A 23600-nucleotide genomic window follows, 5' to 3' on the forward strand; every position below is an offset into this window, starting at 1 on the left:
AAGAACTTGTAGCTTAAGCGATGTAGAGCATTTACTATTGTTATTATGTTTTTGATACTTCACTCCCCCATTATCGTTTGGCCGTATTAAACAAAACCATTGGACGACCATTCTTGCATACGTTATCTTCTGGGGAGGATTATGGAGCGTCAATGATTGTATATAATATTGTGTTTATTTCTCTCATCACGTTACACATATATACCTAAGAGGATCCTCGTTGGATCCTTCAATCACATCTGTTCATCGTAAATCGTACGGTCATAAATCATTGTAAATTTTTTTTATTTTAAATTAAATATAAACATAAAAACTGATCGCACTATATACAATAATATAATTAGAATCCTCATCTATCCTCTCTATCCTCTCTCCATATACATATAACGAATGATAGGACAGATTTCCGACCAGTAAAACAAAAGTACAACTCTGGCACGCAAGTGTAAAGAAAGAAAGACTGATTCCAGACGACTCTGAAATTAAAATAAACAGATCAATTAACCCAAATGGCTTTCATCGTCATCCCAAAATTTTCTCAGCTGCCAATCACATCGATAAAGAAAATTTGGATACGATGAAACCATCGCACGCCCAAAAGGTTTTCATCGTTTGTACTAAATTATATTGTTTAATAATAATAATGTTAATTTAATAATAATAATATTCGTTTCTGGAGGAAAAGGAAGCTGCATCATGAGGGCCCACTCACTCATTGCTGCTCGTCAACAACCTCTGCAATCCAGGTCACCAAGCACCAGGCTATCACAATTGGGACCTTCTCCGTCCCACACGTGTCTCCCCGTACCTACCTCCCCGCCAAAACTGTCCTATAAATGCCGGACCAAGTCACACGCCAGAAGCAGCAGATCAAAACTCAGTGACTGTGAAGTGAGCGAAATGGACGCTCAGAAGCTTCGCTCGGAGTTCCTCCAAGTTCTGCGCAGCAGACGATCGGGCGAAGGTGAGTGAATTTGTAAACGTTTATTTGCTTAATTTTCTGTTTGGCTGGTGAGAAAATTTGAGGGAATCGGTGGAAAATGTCGAATTGAATACTTGCCTATTTGGTAACGTTTTGGATTACTTTCAGTTCCAATGTTGGTTGAGCCGGCGAAACCGGTGGCGAATCCGTTGTTTCAGGAGGCTAATCCCGCAAGCTTCAGTGAGGTTCGAATCTGATTCCAATTTGGAAATGCTTTTCTCACGCAAGTCTAATTTTTAATAAAAGCATCTAGAAATCACTTATTGCTTCGCGAAGAAAAAGCACATTCAAAGGATATGCCAAATATAGTGCGTCAAAATTTTATTTAATAACTGATGTGATAAATTGAATACAAGTGTTAAGTCTTCTTATTTTCCAATGAACGTAGTAAATATTTATTTTATTATTTTATTAACCTTAAAGTTACAATAACTATTAAAAAATAATTAAAATTAGTTTTAGTTTGTATTCTAGTTGTTAATGGGACTCATGTATTAAAAAATTAAATTAAATATATTTGACTTTTTTGTTTGCTATCAAAAAAGCTAGCTACAAAGTAAGAAGTCAAATGACTCACATGCTAAGTCATATATAGCATATTTATTGGAGAACACTTGAATGTCTTTTAATCCTATTTGGCATATTTGACATCTTTTTTGGAGATGGTCTTTAACTCTTTTTTTTTTTTTTTTTTCAAATGTTATTAGAAACACTTCTGGTAATCTGAAGGTACTTTTTAGTTATTCAAAGCACTTCCAAACATGCCCATATGTGTTGAAAGTTGGAACTTGAAAGTTGTGATTTTGACAATTCCAAATTGTTGAATTTATGGTGTTTTGTGTTTTGCTTGCTAGGCAATGAACGCTTGTCCGAAAGCCAGCATCCCCGATTTCAAGGATAAGCTGCAAGAAGAAAACCTTTACTTAATTACTGAGGTAGTTGGTTTAAGTCTAAATAATCAAATTTCTCAAATTATTATCGTTTAAGTAAGTTTCGGATTGGAGTTTTATGGTGGGGAATAATGTTCTTATTATCGTAAACGATAGGCAGGAGAGCAAGGGCGGTTGCCCGTGTTAATTTTGAGCATGAAGGAAAGTTGTACCCAGAAAAGGCCTGCTGTTGTCTTTCTGCATAGTACAAACAAGAACAAAGAATGGTTAAGACCATTGCTTGAGGTACCTAATCTTTTTGTGCGATCTTTCAATTACAATTTACACTCAGTTAGAACGAGAATTCTCATGTTTGTATTGTTTTTCAGGCCTATGCTTCAAGGGGATACGTAGCAATTGCCATTGATTCCCGCTACCATGGCGAACGTGCCAGAAATATCTCCACGTACCAAGTTGTATGTATATTTTTCCACGTTTACTTCGTTGTAATTATGTGATTTTGGCCTGTGGTTTGGTAAAAGAACAATCTAGATGCTGTTTTCAAGTTTTTTGGTGTATGAATCTCCTCATAGATGAAAGTGTCGGGTAAGTACCTATTGTGTGCTGTGCTGTGGTAGTGTGAGTTCTAGACTAGTACTTCACCTGGTTTTCTCAAGAAGACGTGAACCGATCTTAGATTGAGCAAGGCGTCCTACTCAGGTTTAAGCTAGTAAGCATTCCTATGCCATACAATACAAACTGATCCGGGGATTTATTCGCATGCAGGCTCTCGTATCAGCATGGGAAAGAGGTGATACAATGCCATTCTTATTTGATACGGTAACTCCACTTGTTTTTGTGTGAGTAAGATGGTTACTCAACTGGTACATTGAAGTAGGAAAATTGATAAGTGGAAATGTAGTTCGTCATTGGAAATTGTTATCTGATGATTGTGAGTGAGTGAAATGAATTTCATTATCGCAGGTCTGGGACTTGATAAAATTGGCAGATTATTTAACACAGAGGGAGGATATAGACCCTACTAGGGTAGGAATCACCGGTGAATCACTTGGAGGTTTGTGATGGAAAATTTTATGAGACGGAAACTTGAGAATACATTACCTCTTTCTGTGCAACTCCAAAGTCATCTTGTTATTTTCCGATGCAGGGATGCATGCATGGTTTGCTGCTGCTGCTGACACCCGTTATGCAGTAGTGGTTCCTATAATTGGTGTTCAGGTGCTGCATCTAATATCATTAGTTATAAGTTCACCTCTTGTGATTCTAAATTTCTAACTCTGCAACTATATCTGCAGGGATTTCGATGGGCCATAGACAACGATAAGTGGCAGGCTCGAGTTGACAGTATAAAACTTGTTTTTGAGGGTAAGAGAAGTAGAAGATTGAAGGGTAAATTACATTTTAACACCCCCCTTCTTAGATTTGGGGTCGATTTCAATTTCTTACAACATCTTTAAAACATTTCACTTTTATTTCAATATGATACATCCGTTACATTTTCTATCCATTGGTCTGTTAAGAGCTGACATGGCTGCTACATTTGTGCTGACGTGGCTGTCACATTTGTGCCACGTGGTTAAACATTTAATAAAATATTAAAATAATTATTTAAAGAAAGGTTCAAAAAAAAAAAAAAAAAAACTCAAATCTCCTTCTTCCCCATAATCCCTACTCGTGCCCAGCCTCCCACCCCCCATCACCCACCCCTTCTCCCACCCCTCAACACTCTTTCTCTCGCACCACTCTCTCTCCCTCAGCCAACACCTTCACCTCATTTTTCTTATGCGACAAGGTCGTTCCCGCTCCTTTCCCAAATAGTTTCCTACCTAGCGCGGCTAAATTCGAACCCAACCTTTAGCCTGCTTTTTCAATCCGCTCGCGATCAGATCCGACGGAATCACCAGCCCCGTCGGGTTAATCGGCTTGGCCTTGGAAGTCGACCGCTTTTCCATGAACTTTTTCACCATCGTGGAGATATTGGGATCCAGGGGCTTGTATTGGACGACGGCGAGTGAGGAAATGGGGAGCTTAAGCTCTGTGGAAGACGACGGGTTGGAGAAGTGCGAGGAGGTCAAGGAACGCACATCGTACGAGCTGTACCGCGACGAGGGCTTCATTGTAAGCTAAAAACTTACTCTTCTGCTCTACTAGGTTTCTGAGGAAGAAGGAGGGACTGAGCAACTACTATTGTTGTGCCATTTGGATGAGTTTTTGAAAAGAAGAGGAAGGGAGCAGAGTCACACGTGGCTCTGTCAGCACCAGGTGTTTTGCCGCTGCTCTGCTAGGTTTGGAGAAAAACGAACCCCAAACGTCGATTCGACGAGCTCCGACACGGAGCTACTTTGCCGGTATACTGGGGAAAGAGCTTTGCGGGGAGGTTCTCGTAGGAGATGGAGGCGCAGTGGGGAGGGAAGTGGCTGTGGGTGATGGGGGATGGGGGTAGGAGGTTGGGGATTCCGGGGAAGATGAAGGGGATATGGGTTGGTTTTTTTTTTTAATTTTTAATTTTTTTTAATGTTTTTAAAAATTTTATATTAACTTTTCTTTAAATAATTATTTTAAATTTTTTATTAAGTTTTTAGCCACGTGGCATAAATGTGGCAGCCATGTCAGCACAAATAGAGACCATATATTTGCCACGTCATCACTTAACGGTTTACTTAACAGAATTTCTAACTGAGGTATGAAATTGAAATAAAATGATAAGTAAATGTATGAAATTGAAATGTTTTAAAGATGTAAAAAATTGAAATCGACCTCAAACCTAAGGTGGTAAGATTGAATTATATATTAGAAAGTATACTTTTGGTTTCACTCCAACGATTAGTTTCGTTTTTCGCTCTTAGTTCCTTTCCAATAGCAGATTCTTTTGCCTCCATTTTTGTTAGTGATCAGTCTACATACGATTATAGAGTAGTGGATTCAAGTTTCTTCATAAGTTCTCTTTTGTTCGATTCATTTGAACCAAAACCTAGACCTTCTTTTATTGTTTCTTGTCTTCGTAGACAGGGTTGTGTTTACTTCTCTGATTCTTTCCTTTTCTCGGTTGTACTGCAGAAGCACAAATTGATCTTGGGAAGAATGTGATTGACAAAGAAGTGGTGGAGAAGGTTCGTTACACACTTGACTCTCCGATACGAATTGATCTCGGGGAGTCTGGTCTATACATTCGGTATTTCAAACTAGGAAGGGGTAATTGATTGTTATTATGAAGTTGGACGACAGCTTACAATTTACTTATCTGACCAGGTCTGGGATAGGATTGCTCCCGGTCTGGCCTCCCAGTTTGATTCTCCTTACTCGATTCCGGCTATCGCACCTCGCCCTCTGTTGATTTTAAACGGTAAAATTCTGTTTCGCACTGGAGCTACGAATCACAGACATAGTGATGACCTTCATGCTAGTTTTTATCATGTTTCATTTATTTGTGAAAATATTAGGCGCCGAGGATCCTCGATGTGCACTTGCTGGTCTGGAAGTTCCCACATCCAAAGCATGCAAGGCTTATGCAGATGCGCACGCCATAGACAACTTCAAGGTACGGAGTAGCGCTGTCATACCCTGCAAACAATTTTCACAATTTTCACCATCTTCAACCGCATTTAGAGCCTCTGATTTGGCACTTTCTTCTGTTCAAATCTTCCTTCATGCTCATGGCCGACGTTCGTATTTGTTCATCCATGTTCATCCAAACGCAAACAATATCGAACCTCGGCATTTTGTTTTCCCTTTGTAGATTAATTAACGAAGCTATTCAATGACCTTCATTTCATCGTAATGCAGTTCATAGCGCAGCCAGGAATCGGGCACCAAATGACCCCGCTCATGGTAATCGAGGCCAGTGACTGGTTCGATCAGTTTCTGAAGCAGTGAGGCCGTAGTTGCAGTGTTCCGTTCGTTGTTTCTACCCAATCTACTTTCCCAATGTTCATATGTAATTAGATCCAATCGGCTTCTGGGCTTAAGCAATGTACTCTGTGATAATGTATCGTGTTTGCAGCAAAATCATTTGGTAGTACGGACTTTTATTAAAACATCGTTCTTAAACGAGTATGATTTTCAGTTACGTCTATCACAAATTCACATTCAAATCATGATGTATAAATATCCCCCAAGCTAATATGTGTCAAGGTTTACATTATGTGCAACTTCGTGCATAAAATCAGGCAATACAATCACATACCAGCTGCTCCTAAAATTGAAGACAAAAAACTGGAGCACGCCCTGCTTCGTCAGCCTTTCTTGGGCATGGCTGCAAGCCTAGTGTACATTCGTGCCATGGAATAGTACCCTCGGAGGTCGCCAGAACGCAGAAGATTGCCTACCACACAAGCAAGACCAATTAACTAAAACAGAAGATGGAAGATAAAATTGACAGTACATTTCATATTAACTCAAATCTAGCACTCAGTTTAATGCACCATTGTGGAAGGAATAGTTGAAGCTCTCTGTAGTTTAATTCTAAAAAGATATTTTTTGCCACGGCATTTTTTCACGGAATACATGGAATTGGGGATTCCAGGTGAATTTCATCTTCTAAAATGCAAATGCATCAATAAGGGAAAACCTACCATCTTTGGACGGGGGATGCGCCCAATTTCTACAAGTTCTCTCCCTTCTTCATAACAAATGCAGATATGGAAAACTGGACCAACGTTCTTCCTTGTAATGGAGGTAGTCATAAGTAAACTATGGTTCGCTAGTCTCAGACGATTATTTATTTATGCCCTCCCTAGTTTCAGAATCCTAGTTCTTGCACATCCATGGGAACAAAGCTTAGGTGTCATAAGAAACGCCCATTATTGAAACAAAAACTTAAGGGGGTATCCAGTCGCTGGCTTAAGAATTGATAAAGACAACTCACAAAGCACATGGGATGGAAGTATAAATACTGAGCTTCTATAACTTAAAAATCCAATGTCAATGCTCATATACATAATATGCGTGCCAACTAACCAGAATCACAGTTCAATGGGCTGTCAGGTTCTGGATGGGCCATTAAAGCAATTATAGCCCTACAAACAGATTGAAGTGTCCAAGCAGGGCTCCATGCATTCTTCAAAATATCAAGGCAAATCTCTCCCGTCTGCATAGAAAACAACTTCAGAAAAATGAAATAATACTTGATGTGTTTAGAAAAGTACATTAAACATATGGTTTCCAATCTAATTTTCATTTAGTGATCCAGTCATTTGTCAGAGGGTAAGCCCAGTAGACCGAGCAATTAACCAAATGAAATCCTCGGTAAGCTTTGATGCACTATTCAGTTTCAAGAAGAGATGCTATAAATGAAGTTTGAAAACTCTTCTACATTTCTGCCTAGGACAAAAATTATAAAAGAGCTTCCAGTAGTCTTAACTCAATAAAACGATAGTTAAAGAAACTTTTGACTCCTAACAATTGGTGTCAATGAGCATCCCATATTAGTCCATCACTATTCCATCCTGGAAAGATTCACTCAGCTCCCACCCACTTAAGTTTGCTAATCACAATTTCACCCAGATTCCTCAGAATTCCGCTACTTCATTGAAAGTTTTGATAGAACAAATCCAGGCAGTAATTCATATTCAAACAGAGTAGATGCAATTATACAAAGAGTTCATACCTTGAAATGTACATTTGGATGGAATATTTTTGTCAAGAACCTGACTTGTGGAGGTTGCAAAGGATACTGCTCAGGAACCGCAAAAGCAAGCTGGAATATACCGCCTTCAAATGGGGTCTCTGATGGACCCTACAGGCAAAATTTGGACAGATGAGGACAAACAATATAACAATATACCCTCAGAAGTTTTCATTGTAATGACTGAGTGTACCTTGATGAGAGCAGTCCATTTAAATATGTTTGTGTCATCACAAACTAATTGAATATCTGGATCAGCAACTTTCTCTCGCTGCACCTCTTTGTATTCCTTGAAAAGCCGTGCCCTTGATGCCTGCAAAACTTACGTCGTCAAAATGGTTTCACCGCATGGTTTAAAAAAGTTATGCATTACACCAATCAAAGACCAGAAGCAGAGCAAATGCTGTACAAATGCAACACCCAGCTAGCTATTAAAGTTCACCATTCACATTGGATTCAATTCCATCTTAAAGATACGATTGTATTTCACGATTTTATCTTTTCAGTGTGGTATATGTAATGATTCCACACTATGCAATACAACATACTAGTCATTCAAGTTTATCATTATCACTCCATTAGGCCTCACAGTCTCCTTCCTCTCCATAAAACAAACCATGTTTTTTCTCAAACTCAAATCCATTCTCCCTCCATCTGTCACCTTTCTAGCCTTTTACCGCATCTTTCGACAATCCTCCCTCTATCCCAATCCACTTTCAGCCATAAAAGTTTGACACATTTCAAACAATTAACAATTTGTTAACCAACAGCACTCATATTCCAATATCCTCTGAAGCTAAACAGAATTCAGATAAACAACCTATCGAAAATAAACCCGAAAAACAATCTAATGAATTCTAGCTATAACCCGACTGGCCAAAACAAGAACTTGAGCCAACCTGCATGCTGATTGTCGCCTTGGAAACTCAAAACGCAGCACTTCACCACAAAGCCCCACTACCTGGACAGAATCACAACATTTTCACAAAATTAACAAAAGATAAAAATAAATAAATAAAAACTGAAAATTTCAGTTGATTGGAAGTTTTGATTTCGCCACACGCATCCAAAACCAAAACCTCCAGAAAACCGAATCGATACAATTCGATTGAAAGGGGGCTAGATACGCAATTTAATGTAACTCAGAGGTATAAAACGTAAATTTCCATTTTTGCCGAAAATATTCGAGCAATCGATTGGAATTCCAGAAGCTTACCTTGCAGAGAAACTTGCTTTCTGCGGGAGAGATGAATATCGACGATCGATTTCTTTTCAGGGGCGTTAGGAATGGGATTTGTTAGACGGTGCGGAAAGTGACATGGAATGGGGAGCCCACCGCCCAATAAACAGCCGCCACGTTTCAGATTATATTTTGTTCACCAAACAATAGTTTCCTTTTTGAAGAGAGATTTCATTTTCAACATCAAAAAAAAAATACGTAGCACACCATATGTCACACTATAAGTAAATAAATGTTAAAAAATATAGGAAATATATTCTAAAAATACAACAAATCAACTTATTTTGTACTTGTATCATAACATATGATGTATTGCTTTGTGTCGTGTGTACACAAAAAAATTCTCAACGCTGAGACACCTTTCCTTTTTCTTTTTTGTCAAACAACTAAATTATCTTTTTTAAATAAATATCAATATTTGAGAATATTTTTCCGATTTTTCCCTTGAGCTCGTAGTTAGAAGACCGATTTTCCAATTGTTAGAAATATCACATTTGAAGAAAAGAAAAATAACAAATCACGTATAATGGCTAGAATATGATTTTTCTGAATGAAATACAGATAAATAAGAGGTAAAATTGATCATATTTATAATTGTTCAAGAGGTAAATTGGGCAAGGTCTAGGAAAACCAACCAATGGTCAAGGAGAAATCGACAAAATACACTAGTACTTGCATTCACAATCTAACCATCTACTTTGCAAACAAGTTTGTAATTCAATGTGGTTAAAATCGTATATATCTGCACTCAAGGTGGTTATGTGCTTGACACGACCGACTCTAAATAGAACTTGTATAAAATTTCCCGATAGTGGTTAATAAATTTTTATAAAACAAATATGGAATTATACCTGAAAGACTAATTAAATACGAAGAACTCTAGAGTTGTTGTACAAAGTCAAGCAGGCAAGATGCATCATTCTTGCATTCAACATTAGGCTTTGTACACTGGTCGTCTAGTAACTTGTTGGATTTATGTCACGTCTAAAATTCGACAGGATTTATGTCACGTCTAAAATTCGACAGGTCTTGAGTTCGATTGGCAACGAATAAGACCAAAACATAAATCGAGAAAATACGGAAAAAAAGAGAGGTTAGAGTTGGAGACTAAAACTAAAAATACAAATCTCATAAAACTCAATCTCTAAATCACATGGAGGAGGTCTCCCAATTTTATCGGGCTTTTTTTTCTACAAAGAATATACATGTTCCCAATCACAAACCCAGATTACGGAGCCAAATGCCCATAAAAATAATAATAATAATAATAATATATTGAGAAAAAAGGCCAAAAAATTAAAAAAGAAAACGAAATGAAACAAAAACAAAGGGGGAAAAGGGTGAAAACATTAATAACTTCAGACGCTACCAGCTGCACCAGACGTCGGTTTTGTTGGCTTGAGTTTTGCAAAGTCAACGAGGTCTCCGAATAGTTTATCCTCTGGCCTCGATGGCCTGCTTGGAGGAACATAAGATGGCGCGGAAACCTGGTAGGGGTTTTTCAGACCATTATCATTAACAGAAAGACCGTACATTTGCTGCTGAAGGGCATACTGCTGTTGTTGCTGTTGCTGTTGCTGTTGCTGAAGGGCGTACGCTTGTTGATGTTGATATTGCTGTTGCTGTTGTTGCTGAAGGGCGTACGCTTGATGCGGATGCTGTTGCTGTTGTTGATCGTAGCCGTAGGGGACAAGTTGATTACTACCATACATTTGTTGAGGATACATAGATGTCATCTGGCCTGCTTGAATAGCTTGTGGAGTCATACCCGTATATGGCCCTTGGGCTGGTTGAGAGGGCAAACCCAAATGATTGCTCGGACCAACTTGGTTATTGATTGTTGACAAATGGTTGGTTGTAATTGGCTGGATATACATACCTACAACCTGGTCGCTTTGAGGACCCTGGGGATGGAAACCACCCGGTGCACTGACCACCACCTTGGTGGTAACTTGCAGCGGGGGCGGAGAGAATCGAGAACCTGCTACTGGACTGCCATCATCTATTGACTGAGCTTCCCAGGGAGGTGGTGGCAATGATCCACTGGTTGGTGAACCTGTCCAACCATGTGAAACATTAGAGCTTACCGTATTCTATAAAGTATAAACCACATAACATTCTTCCTGGTTCATGCAATCACCACTAGCAGGCACATCACTTGCACTAGCTGGGATTATAGAATTATACTTTGATTCATCTTCCTATATGCAAAAGAATGTAAAAGAAAACAAACAATATGGAGACTGAAACACCAAAAATGTAATGAAAAGCGCACCATAGCCTGGCGAAAGCAGCTGCTGCGACTGCACCATCTGACCATTCCATGCAGGAGCAGCACCTTGTGCAAACGGAGACTGCTCATACTGAGGGACCCCCATGATTGGGGCATTTCCATTCGGGAGAAATCCTCCTTGTGGAGATTGAAAATTCTGCTGCTGTGGGAATTGTGGGGTTGAAGGATTGGGTTGGCTGGCTGCATTAACAGGATGGGTATTCACAGGGTTTGGGACACTCTCGGTGCCAAACATGTCCATAAGAGCAAGGGCATTCTGCTGAGAAACAGGAGTAGTTGGCTGTTGTCCTCCCATGGGAACAAGAGCCAGTGAAGCATCTGCCTTTGGTAAGCCAAAGTCATCCCCACTAAGAAGATCCATCCTGGGATCAGCCTTTGCAGTAGAAGTCGAAGCATTAGTAGCTGGAGGGGCAGTAAGCAATAACTGATTAAGTGGATTAGCACCTGGAACCAGAACTTGAGACGGATCTGCAAAAAAGTTCTGGCATTACTATTTTCAATGGATACACTGTACACAAACACCAATGGATTAGTCACAATTTGTTGTAGTGACTGTGAGTGCGTTAAGATCCTAATTACCTCACATCAGGCTGTTTGTTGTCATTTCCGGTGTCCACTAGAGGACCACCAACATCTACAAGCGCTCCATTAGCTGCAGGCTTGGGTTTATCTGGCTGAACTGGATTTCCCGAAGCAATGGCTTCATGCTTGGCTAGAAGACGTTGCAAGTCATCAGTTCAGCGCTAGTCCTTGACATAGAAGTGATTCATCCCTAACAAAAACCTTTGATGAGTAAAGAAATAGACAAAAACTGACATGGCAGTTACATCTAAAGAACAGAAAACATATCAATAAGCACGTATCATTTATCATTCGAGCAAATCTTATATGGCTGATATTAAAGTTCCCGGATAAACATATACGTCATATCCAAACTTCACTTTAAAAGAAAATTTCCAAGATATACATCTACATCATGCCTATAGGGCTTGTTTCTCTGTTGTTCGTTTAGACTGTTTACAGACCCATGCATCTAATACTCGGACATAATTTCATGTTATTTATGGGCTTCTTTTTTTTTTAATTATTATTATTAAGGGGAGGGGGTGAATTCAAAACTATTACAATAATTTAGGGGAGGGCGGAGTTTCAAACACAAGACTGCATGGGTGGAACCCAACACCCTATCCACTACGATATTGGACCACATGCACATTTTACATATGAGCTTGATTGATGATATCACAAATTCACAATATAACATACCAGACTGTTTTGCAAGACAATACCTATATTTCCTACAAATAAAAGGAATATTAATCTGGAATTTTGTGGCATATTAGTTCAAAGATAGCAACCTCTATCTTCGCATAAAATTCAAGTCGCTTTTTGTTTAACAGTCTTTCTAAAACGTCTAAAAATACCTAACTTCTTTTTCTCTTACTTAACCAATATGAATGGGTAATACACATGCATACACGGTGCAACAAAAAGGGACAATACCGAATTGGCAACTGCTTTTTTCGTGAAAAAAGAAGAAAGGTAGCGGTTAATGAAGTTATGGCCTTACGAAGTCGAGTTTACAAGGTGTACCACTCTCTGCTTATATGTACGGCACTGGTCGACCAAATCAATAATCACCTCCTGCCTAAGCCCCTGCAAATTGAAAGAAAACTACTTCAGCAACAAGCAAATGGAGATTGAAATTATGATATTCAAGCATCTTCCTCAATGTCACATTTCCTTATAGATGAAACATCCAGTGCGATAAAGATCAAGTAGATTCAGCTAAGGGGATTTAAATTTTTTTTCTTTATTAACATGTTGTATTACCCAACGAAGGTTAAAGTAATATTACTTCAGCTGTCATCATTAATCCATATCCCACTGTATATTATTTTCTTCATATCATAAATCGATAGATTTACCTCTTTGTTATCTATGGCACTTAGCATTTCTGCCAGGACATCCATGATACCCCGTGCATTCTGAAGTTCCGTCAAACTAACAAAAAAAATCAGTTAAAATATGAAATAATATTCTGCAATAGTTCAACCGTCTTCAAATTATAAAGAATTAACAGTTTCCTGCTTTCATTTAGACTACTTTTGTCCTTGGAATTTCTCACTGCTAAATTTCTTAGAATAAATCATTCGGAGCATTAAAATGGGATACTCCCAGTATGCAAGTTGAAACTTGATACATCTTACCCATCAAAGACGCAAGCAGAAGCAACATCTTGTTTTTTCCATCCAAAACCAAATTCCTCACTTGCATTAATGTCTCATCAAGGATGAAATATCAGATGCATTGAATCACAGAACAGCAAGACCAAAACAATACAGCAAATCCCCTTTCACCATAAATACCTAGTATATTCATACTTCCACCATACCATTGTATATTCATGCTACCATCATAGCATTTACTCTCAATTGCATCTGTCTAATGATGTCAACAGAGCCTGCCATAGGTAGCAAACTTCCTATGTGATTGGATCACTAACACATGCAAAAAAAGAATTCTCATTGAAGTTTTGACATCATTCAATCAGAAGAAAGAAATTAAAGAGTAAAAAACATGCAGTACTGTACAATAAGAGTTCTAAACTTTAATCAGTCCAGTACGAAATAAGTATCATCTTAAAGCCAGAGAAACTGCTCTACTAAATATATTTAAAGCTTATGTTCATCGGGAGCAAAGAGGAGTTCCATGTGCACCTTAAGGTTGGGAACTCAGCCTGTGCAGAAGGCTCAGCTGCATCTTTTGGACGATCTGGATTTTGCAAATTCTGAGGATATGCTGTCAATGGCTGTGTCTGGGGTGGTGTGAATACAGGCGCAGATGACTCGGATCTTTGAGGGAATACTGCTCCAGAACGCTGAAGAAACATTTTGACTCAGAGAATGTTGAAGAATCAAGCACTAAAACAGAATATAAGCAATGAATAACAATTTCATACTAGAATGTTGAAGAATCAAGCACTAAAACAGAATATAAGCAACGAAATAACAATTTCATACTGATTATGTTATATGAATGCTTCTCATGTTGTATTTTAACAATGAAGCTGGATTATTAATTGACCATTGCTCTTAATGTACATACCAACAAATCCTGGTATGCAGCATAGTATTGTGGATATCTTGCTCTCGGCCCCCCAAAAGCTTCTTGCCAGGTATCTATCAGGATCAATATCTTATCTTTGACATGATAGTCCGGCTACAATTTGCATCATAAATACCATGAGAAAACTTAAATAGAAGTGGAAAAAGTGATATTGTAGAACAAACTATCAGATGGCTGGACGGGGATATATTACCTTCTTTTTTACTATTCTAACCATATCATGGAGGAGATCTTTCTCTGCTACATGCATATGAACAATATCTCCACAATTCTTTATTATTGTTTCCAACAGCTAGAATGTAGCAAACAGACCAAAAGAAAACCAATTTAGACCACTGTAATAACAATTCGTTAACAATGACAAACAATGTATGTATATAAATGGCCTCTACAGCATAAGGGACTTGAGCATCAAATTTCAGTGAGATTTCCGGTAGACCATCATCAACTAGCTTTTTTTCACGCATATAAAGTTTAAATCTGCCAACTCTCTAGAATGATGGATCTAAGCCATTCATTTCTTTCCACTTCTATGAACTGTGTATGAAGTATAAACACATGAAAGTAATCCACACTGACAACATGTCCATCTTATTAAAATAAATTCTCTGTCTTCACATTTTGAGAAAATTTTACCATTATTTTTTCCATATGGGAGTAGCATTGGTATTAAGGATCCACTATGCATACAACAAGAAATGAAGTAAAGATCTAACGTAATACATCGGAACTAATTAATTAATAGACCCAAATAGTGAATAACATAAAGCGCTGATAAAAAAATGACAATACACAAATAAGGTACACCATGCTACAAGCAAAGGCATTGCTCGTAAATATAAAAAAAAAAACTTTTATACACACACACACACCCACAAATACGTGCATCTATCGACAAGTTCTCCTGTAAGCTGAACAAAACACTAACACAACTCAACCAGTAAATGAAAAAGAATGTACTGACAACAACATGGACTGGTAAACAAAATGGCCACTTCACTTAATTAAAATGAAAACAGTTCTGTGGAGCTTACTGTAAGGGAAAGAAGTTGAACTTTTGAATTCTTACTTCCAAGGCGCTTCTTTATACCTTTAACAACATCCTTCGCTTGCCTAATATATGAAAACCAAACAGAGAGTTTAAGTCTAGGTAATCTTCAACAAAAAGATTCAATCTTGCGAAGTAGGCATACATCTAGCTAGCTCGTAACAAGAATTAAAATCAGAAATACCAATGCTTGCTATGCACACGAGAGGGAGAACAGGCATTATCGTGTCTATCACGTCTCACATGTTTTGTACATCCTAAATAATGAAAAAGCATTATCATTCAATTCCATCTTTAGCAGCCTTGGCCTTCCGAACAATTGCAGCAACCTCTATGGTTTGTTTACATAAACCACATCACATCACATACTTATTACTAAGAACTTAAGCATACGAAAATATACGACGAGCGTTACTAACCCTCCTCCAATTGTAAACATTGGGCTCAATTATACATAGTGACCAATAATCAGTAAAATAACCATTAAAATGCATCAAACTGATTAACATTTCAGCTGACCAAATGCAGAAAGAACCAGCTTTTTCCATCATACAAAACCAAGCTCACAATCGAACCCACTAAATTGCACAGCTCGAAAACAGATCCAATTATTTACAAAACCAAATCGTAATGAACCTTAAAATTCAGACTTTGTTCTTTTCTTTTACATCATTTCATCTTTTTGCATTTCTATCCTCAAATTTTCTCAGCAACCAAACACAAAGTTAACAGTTCGATCGAATTCAACCACCATCATCACTCCCTCATTGATTCAAATCATACATATACACATTAGACTCGATCAAAAACATAATTACACTATAAAATGCAACAGTGATCAAACTAAACAAGAAAGAGAGTTATAATCGAGTGCGACGCGTACACAGGGTCGTGGTTGCATATGTCACAGATTTCGATGTTCATGGCCCAATCAGGACCGATGAGCATGTCGCTCGTGGCGCGTTCCACCAGATAATTCACCATCCCTCCTGCTCTTCCTCCGACCGAAAGTCGCCGCCGCGATCCGAATACCACACCCACCCGCCTCCGATTGCCGGCAAGATCGCAGAAGACTCCAAAAATAAGACGCAGTCTTTCTTCCGGCGACTCTCTCTCTCTCCCTCTTTCTCTCTCTAGAAGCGTTCCTCTGTGAGAGATCGCTGGCTGCTGCTGCTTTTCTGTTGAGGAACCGAATTTTTTTCCTTTTTCTGAGTTGTTTTTGGGGGTGGGACTAGATTTGACGGGCGAATCAGGTGAGGACACGTATTGGAAATTCGGAGACTCGCGTGCCGCGGTTCTGTTCTCTTTGTGTCACCGACTTTATGTTTGGTCCTTTTTTTGTTTTTTGTTGTTGTTGGAATTTTACAAACAACTCTAAAGAGAAATGTTAAAGATACTTATATAAGATGCAGGAAGTTTATGAAAAGTTATATTTTGAAATAGTTTCTTTTAACATTTTCGACTTCAAATTATTTGGCTCAAAAATTAGGATTAGGTAAAAGTTTATTGATATGTTTTTTTAAAATTATGTAAGTACAATAAATAAATATGATTGTTTAAAAATTAAATTAAACTAGTATATCCCATAATTAAAGTACGTCGTGAAAATTTTTAAAATTAAAGGAGAAAGGAAGAGAGTGAGAGAGAATTGAGTAGAGAGGGAGAGATGTTTATTTATTTATTTATTTAATTTCTTTAAACTAGAGATGTTAAAATCACTTTAAACAAAAAACAACAAAATTTTATTATATGAAATTACGTTACTATCCCTAATTTTTTTGTTGTGGTAGAAGACAAAAATGTATTTTCACCCTCTTTTGATTGGCAAAGAAAGTTTCATTAACTTTTTTGTTTCTTTTGCAATTAGAATATCGTTATAATATAAAAATAATTCAAATTTAAATAAACTCGATCTCCTCATCCCACTTTAATATAGGACTAGAATTCCACTGCCTATAAGCATCATCTCATTCGCCTTCTTCCCTTTAGCCACATTGTCTACTCTAACTCTCGAAGGTTACCCCCGGCACCAATCCATCTAGATGAGCCAAAACTCTCCTTGATGTGCACCCGCTTAAACCATCTCCAACCCTTAAAGTAAGTCTCAAAATTTTCCTTCTATTTCCCTCCAAAAGCACTCCAACCTTTGGGCTAAAATTGGGTTATGGGTTAGAACTCAAAATAGGGCAAATTCCCCCCAAAATTTGTCCCAGGTTAAGTAGGCACATGCAGGCCTGGGTCCACTGAATGTCGGCAGTAGTTTATGAGCCCAATGGCTCTCTGATTTAATCCAACCGCTCTGACCACTGGACCGTTGGTTGATCCAATGGTCCAGATTCATATGTATTCAATATTTAGTTTTATATTTATAAATTCATTGAATTCAACGGTTGAGATCTAATACGATCAAATCTAATGGTACAAAAAGATCTATTGGCCCAAAATTAAATCCAATGGCTAAAATAATTTTTATAAAAAGTTCTCTATACGTTTCATGGTATCGATTTAGTGATTTTTTAATACTTATTGAAATCTAAATATTTTAAGGTTAAAATATTTATAAAATAAATTAGAATAATGTACATAATGTTTTTATTTTATTTGATTTAAAAAAAAAAGTTACTTTAAAGACAAATATTAACTTTTTTTTAATAGTACAAGACAAATATTAGCTTAAATTCATTCTTTAATAATGTCGGGCTAGAAATTTAACCCAAAAGTGTTAAAGCAGAAAAACTGTTTATGAGTTAATACCTAAATTTTCTAAGTTAAAAATTGTAAATTTTAACCTAAATGTTGGAGATGATCTTATAATTCTGTCAAACTGAGGCATCACAAGTTCCTTATACTCTGTAACAAAAGCCACATTCATGTTAGGCCGTTCCGCTATGAATCCATCAGCATCGAGCCAAATGGCTGCAAAAGCACCATTTTCTTCGACTACATCTTTGAAAACACATTTGGAAGATAATCCACACTATTCATGGTTGCAAATTGAGGGGGTTGTATTGGGATCGAAGAAGTTACTACTTTAATTCCTCTCAAACTAAAAGGAGACTAGTTAGGTCATCTCCAACTGATGGTTGCCAGATGACTCGTTTTAAGCATCTGGCCCTCCAAGATCCTCTAAGATATTAATATTTTAATGAACAGTACATGACCTATATTTGCCTCCGTCTCCAACTGAGGGCCAAAGGGCCAGAGGGCTTGTTTTAGCCCTGTCACAAAAAACCGTCTCCAACCGAGGGCCATAGGGCCAAACATAATTTATTATTTAAATTTAAAAACTACAACTTAAATTTAAAAACAACTTAAATTTAAAAACTACAACTTATATTTAAAAACTACAACTAAAATTTAAAAACGACAAATTAAATTTAAAAACTACAAATTAAATTTGAAAACAACATTAACTTAAATTTAAAAACTACAACAACTTAACTTAATATTCATAATCAACATCATCTTCATCATCCCCCATCGTAGGAGAATAGTCAGAGGTAAACAACTGTCGTCGGCTCATAATTTCTTTTTCCTTTTTTTCCTATCAAAATAAGTCTTACTCATTGGAGTGTTATTCAAAGTGTTCCTTTCCATATTCTTATCATCCATCCATTCTTGTATTTGTTTGGCCCGTTCTTCATGCCTACACTTCCTTTCTTCCGCCTCAAGGGCATTTTGCTCCGCCATTAATCGCAATGAGGCCGCCACTTCATGTTGAGCGGCATAATCATCATTTGTCTTGCCCTTTTCCTTCAACCTTTGCGCCTTGTTTCGTCCCATAGCCCTAGGTATGAAACCTTCACCCAAAGACGGATTTTCTACCCTTGTTTGTTGAATGGTTGGATGTCACACTCCCGCCCAGGGTGGATCACTTCCCGGGCCCGCTCCACCACCGTAGCACGATATTGTCCGCTTTGGGCTCCCAGCACACCCTAACGGTTTTGTTTCTAGGAACTCACACGAGAACTTCCCGATGGGTCACCTATCCTGGGAATGCTCTAGCCCCCTTCTCGCTTAACTTCGGAGTTCCAACGGAACCCCAAGCCAGTGAGCTCCCAAAAGGCTCGTGCTAGGTAAAGATGAGAATATACATTTAAGGATCACTCCCCTAGGCGATGTGGGATGTCACAATCCACCCCCCTTAGGGGCCCGACGTCCTCGTCGGCACACCAAGACCAGGGTTAGGCTTTGATACCAAATTGTCGCATCTCGGCCCAGGGCGGATCACTTCCCGGGCCCGCTCCACCACCGTAGCACGATATTGTCCGCTTTGGGCTCTCAGCACACCCTCACGGTTTTGTTTCTGGGAACTCACACGAGAACTTCCCGATGGGTCACTCATCTTGGGAATGCTCTAGTCCCCTTCTCGCTTAACTTCGGAGTTCCAACGGAACCCAAAACCAGTGAGCTCCCAAAAAGCCTCGTGCTAGGTAGAGATGGGAATATACATTTAAGGATCACTTCCCTGGGCGATGTGGGATGTCACAATCCAGCCCAGGGCAGATCACTTCCCCCGCCCGCTCCACCACCGTAGCACGATATTGTCTGCTTTGGGCTCCCAGCACACCCTCACGGTTTTGTTTCTGGGAATTCACACGAGAACTTCCCGATGAGTCACCAATCCTGAGAATGCTCTAGCCCCCTTATCGCTTAACTTCTGAGTTCCAACGGAACCCGAAGCCAGTGAGCTCCCAAAAGGCCTCGTGCTAGGTAGAGATGGGAATATACATTTAAGGATCACTCCCCTGGGCGATGTGGGATGTCACAATCCACCCCCCTTAGGGGCCTGACGTCCTCGTCGGCACACCACGACCAGGGTTAGGCTCTGATACCAAATGTCACATCCCAGCCCGAGGCGGATCACTTCCCGGGCCCGACTCCACCACCGTAGCACAATATTGTCTGCTGCTCCCAGCACACCCTCACGGTTTTGTTTCTGGGAACTCACACGAGAACTTCCCGATGGGTCACCTATCCTGGGAATGCTCTAGCCCCCTTCTCGCTTAACTTCGGAGTTCCAAAGGAACCCGAAGCCAGTGAGCTCCCAAAAGGTCTCGTGCTAGGTAGAGATATGAATATACATTTAAGGATCACTCCCCTAGGCGATGTGGGATGTCACAATCCACTCCCCTTAGGGACCCGACGTCCTCGTCGGCGCACCATGACCAGGGTTAGGCTCTGATACCAAATGTCACATCCCAGCCCGAGGCGGATCACTTCACAGGCCCGACTTCACCACCGTAGCACGATATTGTCCGCTTTGGGCTCCCAGCACACCCTCATGGTTTTGTTTCTGGGAACTCACACGAGAACTTCCCTATGGGTCACCCATTTTGGGAATGCTCTAGCCCCCTTCTCGCTTAACTTCGGAGTTCCAACGGAACACAAAGCCAGTGAGCTCCCATAAGGCCTCGTGTTAGATAGAGATGAGAATATACATTTAAGGATCACTCCCCTAGGCGATGTGGGATGTCACAATCCACCCCTCTTAAGGGCCCGACGTCTTCGTCGGCACACCACGACCAGGGTTAGGCTCTGATACCAAATGTCACATCCCAGCCCAAGACGGATCGCTTCCCGAGCCCGACTCCACCACCGTAGCACGATATTGTCTGCTTTGGGCTCCTAGCACACCCTCACGGTTTTGTTTCTGGGAACTCACACGAGAACTTCCCGATGGGTCACCCATCTTGGGAATGCTCTAGCCCCCTTCTCGCTTAACTTCGGAGTTCTAACGGAACCCGAAGCCAGTGAGCTCCCAAAAGGCATCGTGCTAGGTAGAGATGGGATTATACATTTAAGGATCACTCCCCTGGGCGATATGGGATGTCACAATCCGGCCCAGGGCGGATCACTTCCTGGGCCCGCTCCACCACCGTAGCACGATATTGTCCGCTTTGGGCTCCCAACACACCCTCACGGTTTTGTTTCTGGGAATTCACACAAGAACTTCCCGATGGGTCATCCATCCTGGGAATGCTCTAGCCCCCTTCTCGCTTAACTTCGGAGTTCTAACAGAACCCGAAGCCAGTGAGCTCTCAAAATGCCTCGTGCTAGGTAGAGATGGGAATATACATTTAAGGATCACTCCCCTAGGCGATGTGGGATGTCACAATCCACCCCCCTTAGGGGCCCGACGTCCTCGTCGGCACACCAAGACTAGGGTTAGGCTTTGATACCAAATTGTCGCATCTCGGCCCAGGGCGGATCACTTCCCGGGCCCGCTCCACCACCGTAGCACGATATTGTTCGCTTTGGGCTCTCAGCACACCCTCACGGTTTTGTTTCTGGGAACTCACACGAGAACTTCCCGATGGGTCAACCATCCTGAGAATGCTCTAGCCCTCTTCTCGCTTAACTTCGGAGTTCCAACGGAACCCAAAGCCAGTAAGCTCCCAAAAGGCCTCGTGCTAGGTAGAGATGAGAATATACAGTTAAGGATCACTCCCCTGGGCGATGTGGGATGCCACATTGGAGATCCATCTTCATCCATATCTGCAGCTGAGGATGCAGTTCCGAACACTGGCGTAGGAGCTCTTTGTGGTGGATCTTCAAATAACACCCACCTTTTACAAATTTCCCAACAATTGTGAAACTGAAAGGGTTTCGAGTTGCTCTCCGTATACAATTCCTCCGCTTGGCGTACCTAGAAAAAAAATTAAAGGAAATTAATTTATGAAATTAAATGTAATATAATTAAATATTTAAAATAAATTGTAAAGACACTTACTTCATCGTAGTAATTAGCGCCGTTTTCATGCCTACTTGCGGCTGCTAACAATGCTTGATGCCATTTGTTCAAACTTGGCTAAAGATGTTTCTTCCATCTTGAAGAACAACTCTCGTGGTTTCGAATATTCACTGAAGTGGTGCCTTCATAGAACTCTAAGTATTTTTTGGACAAACGAGTCCAAACACCGTCATTTGTTTGACAATTCCCCCTCACACTATCTTCTGACACCCATCTATAAGCCTTGCAAAGAGCTTCATCTTCTTTCGGGTCCAAGCCCTACCTTTCATTGCAGACAAGGCCATTTCAAAATTATTAAAAAAATTGAAGGATAGATTTTTGATAGATGAAGGAAAATATGAGAATTGAAATGGTGTAGGAATGGTGAAAATTTTGTGAAGAATGGTTTAGGTATTTATAGGAAAAAAATAGATTTAAAAAAAAAAAAAAGGCCCAAAAAACCTAATAATAAAAAAAAATGAATCCAATGATAACTGGCGCCAGCTAGCCGTTGGATTCAAAATTATTTTTAAGCTTTCCTGTCGGTTTCCCTCCAGCCCTCTCCGATTCTGTGGGCCCTCTCAGATTCCGCAGCCTTCTGGCCTAGCCCTCGGTTGGAGACGATTTTCGGGCCTTTAGCCCTCTGGACCCTTCGGTTGGAGATGACCTTACCTTCAAAAGATAAATCATCTAAGCATAAAAAGAAAAATTCACATAATTCAAAATCTCCTTCCAAATGCATCATAAAAAACTAGAAGTTATAATGAGAATCCGGATATCCTAGGTTGCCAATTATTTGCTCTGATCACATGTTCGTAAATATGTTATGATGTGTGCACATGCACAATTTATAAAATAATCACTTAAAATATAAGAATATAAAACAACACATCTTTGAGGTGCGTAGTTCCTGTGATGCAAAGCGCATGCAGACAGACTAGTAAAAAATTATAACCTAGGCAATGAACTAACTGGAGTCTGGAATAATCATTAGAAGTAAATATTGTCCATGGATTAAACAATAGTTCAAAAGGTTTAACTACTTGGGAATTTCTAGATCTACGTTTATTTTCAACTCCCTGATTCATTTCGTCGTTTATTACGTCATCTCTCGCCTCTGGTTGCCTAGTATTTACTATAAGTATTTTCTCGTTTGAACCTTGCCGTTAAATAATTTATATTTCTTTGATGATTGGTCCTTGTTATTTATAGAATGAAAAATCACAACTGATTGTCTTGAGTTTTCAATGTGCAATTGTATACTTAAAAAATGTATCGACAATCAAAATATGTCAAGAAACCAACTGAAACTTTTTGCTTTGTCTAATAGATTAATGCCATTTTTTATAGATTGATGTCAATCTAACTTTTGTTTGTTTACTTGTAACCTTTGTATTTTTTTTTTTCAAAAAATGAACTAGTTAGTGGATTTGCTACACTAGTCCAATTTTTAAGAGTTAGTGACACATCCTAATCTAAATCAAGGTGTGCTGACCGTCACGTGAGAGTGACATAACTATGTGTACAGTGCGGAAAGCAATAATGATATAGAGAAATACGAGTGAATAAAAACCAAACTACTAAAAGTACTAGCTAAAATAAGGTGCTAGTGCGAGATTAAGTGGAAATACACAATTAGAGTATAAATAGCCTAAGTGCAAT

General features: G+C 39.3%; 3 protein-coding genes across 4 annotated transcripts; 1 reads left to right on the top strand and 2 right to left on the bottom strand.

Moving 5' to 3' along the window:
* The first annotated feature begins 468 nt into the window (after nucleotides 1–468).
* LOC125475518 (putative esterase YitV) lies at nucleotides 469–5919 on the top strand. 2 transcript variants are annotated; one of them, XM_048580334.1, is made up of 14 exons: nucleotides 469–601; nucleotides 686–964; nucleotides 1091–1167; nucleotides 1837–1917; nucleotides 2029–2157; nucleotides 2241–2327; nucleotides 2638–2691; nucleotides 2836–2926; nucleotides 3020–3090; nucleotides 3168–3237; nucleotides 4930–4982; nucleotides 5122–5215; nucleotides 5313–5410; nucleotides 5656–5919. In XM_048580334.1, exons 2-14 carry the CDS (start codon nucleotides 697–699, stop codon nucleotides 5743–5745), a joined length of 1263 nt encoding a protein of 420 aa, XP_048436291.1. In that variant the 5' UTR covers nucleotides 469–601; nucleotides 686–696; the 3' UTR covers nucleotides 5746–5919. The 2 variants fall into 2 exon arrangements, with proteins under 2 accessions (XP_048436291.1, XP_048436290.1); XM_048580333.1 differs by having other exon boundaries at nucleotides 479–601; nucleotides 680–964.
* A 32-nt stretch (nucleotides 5920–5951) lies between these two features.
* On the bottom strand, nucleotides 5952–8809 carry LOC125475519 (protein PEROXIN-4-like). Its single transcript, XM_048580336.1, has 6 exons — nucleotides 8712–8809; nucleotides 8395–8456; nucleotides 7689–7808; nucleotides 7478–7606; nucleotides 6829–6958; nucleotides 5952–6193 (listed from the first exon to the last, which is right to left on the bottom strand). The coding sequence occupies exons 2-6, from the start codon at nucleotides 8398–8400 to the stop codon at nucleotides 6105–6107; spliced, it is 474 nt and encodes a 157-aa protein (XP_048436293.1). The 5' UTR covers nucleotides 8401–8456; nucleotides 8712–8809; the 3' UTR covers nucleotides 5952–6104.
* A 1034-nt stretch (nucleotides 8810–9843) lies between these two features.
* On the bottom strand, nucleotides 9844–16403 carry LOC125475520 (TOM1-like protein 9). Its single transcript, XM_048580337.1, is given in 12 exon segments — nucleotides 9844–10791; nucleotides 11011–11473; nucleotides 11475–11496; nucleotides 11608–11762; nucleotides 11764–11800; nucleotides 12599–12684; nucleotides 12957–13032; nucleotides 13749–13909; nucleotides 14137–14250; nucleotides 14351–14449; nucleotides 15192–15270; nucleotides 16089–16403. Coding segments are annotated over 12 exon segments (2091 nt in total). The 5' UTR covers nucleotides 16190–16403; the 3' UTR covers nucleotides 9844–10093.
* Between the last annotated feature and the right edge of the window lie 7197 nt (nucleotides 16404–23600).

The sequence above is a fragment of a genome, unplaced genomic scaffold, assembly GCF_019419815.1.
Source record: "Pyrus x bretschneideri cultivar Hongxiangsu unplaced genomic scaffold, Pyrus_bretschneideri_v1 Contig15, whole genome shotgun sequence".
NCBI classification, from domain to species: domain Eukaryota; kingdom Viridiplantae; phylum Streptophyta; class Magnoliopsida; order Rosales; family Rosaceae; genus Pyrus; species Pyrus x bretschneideri.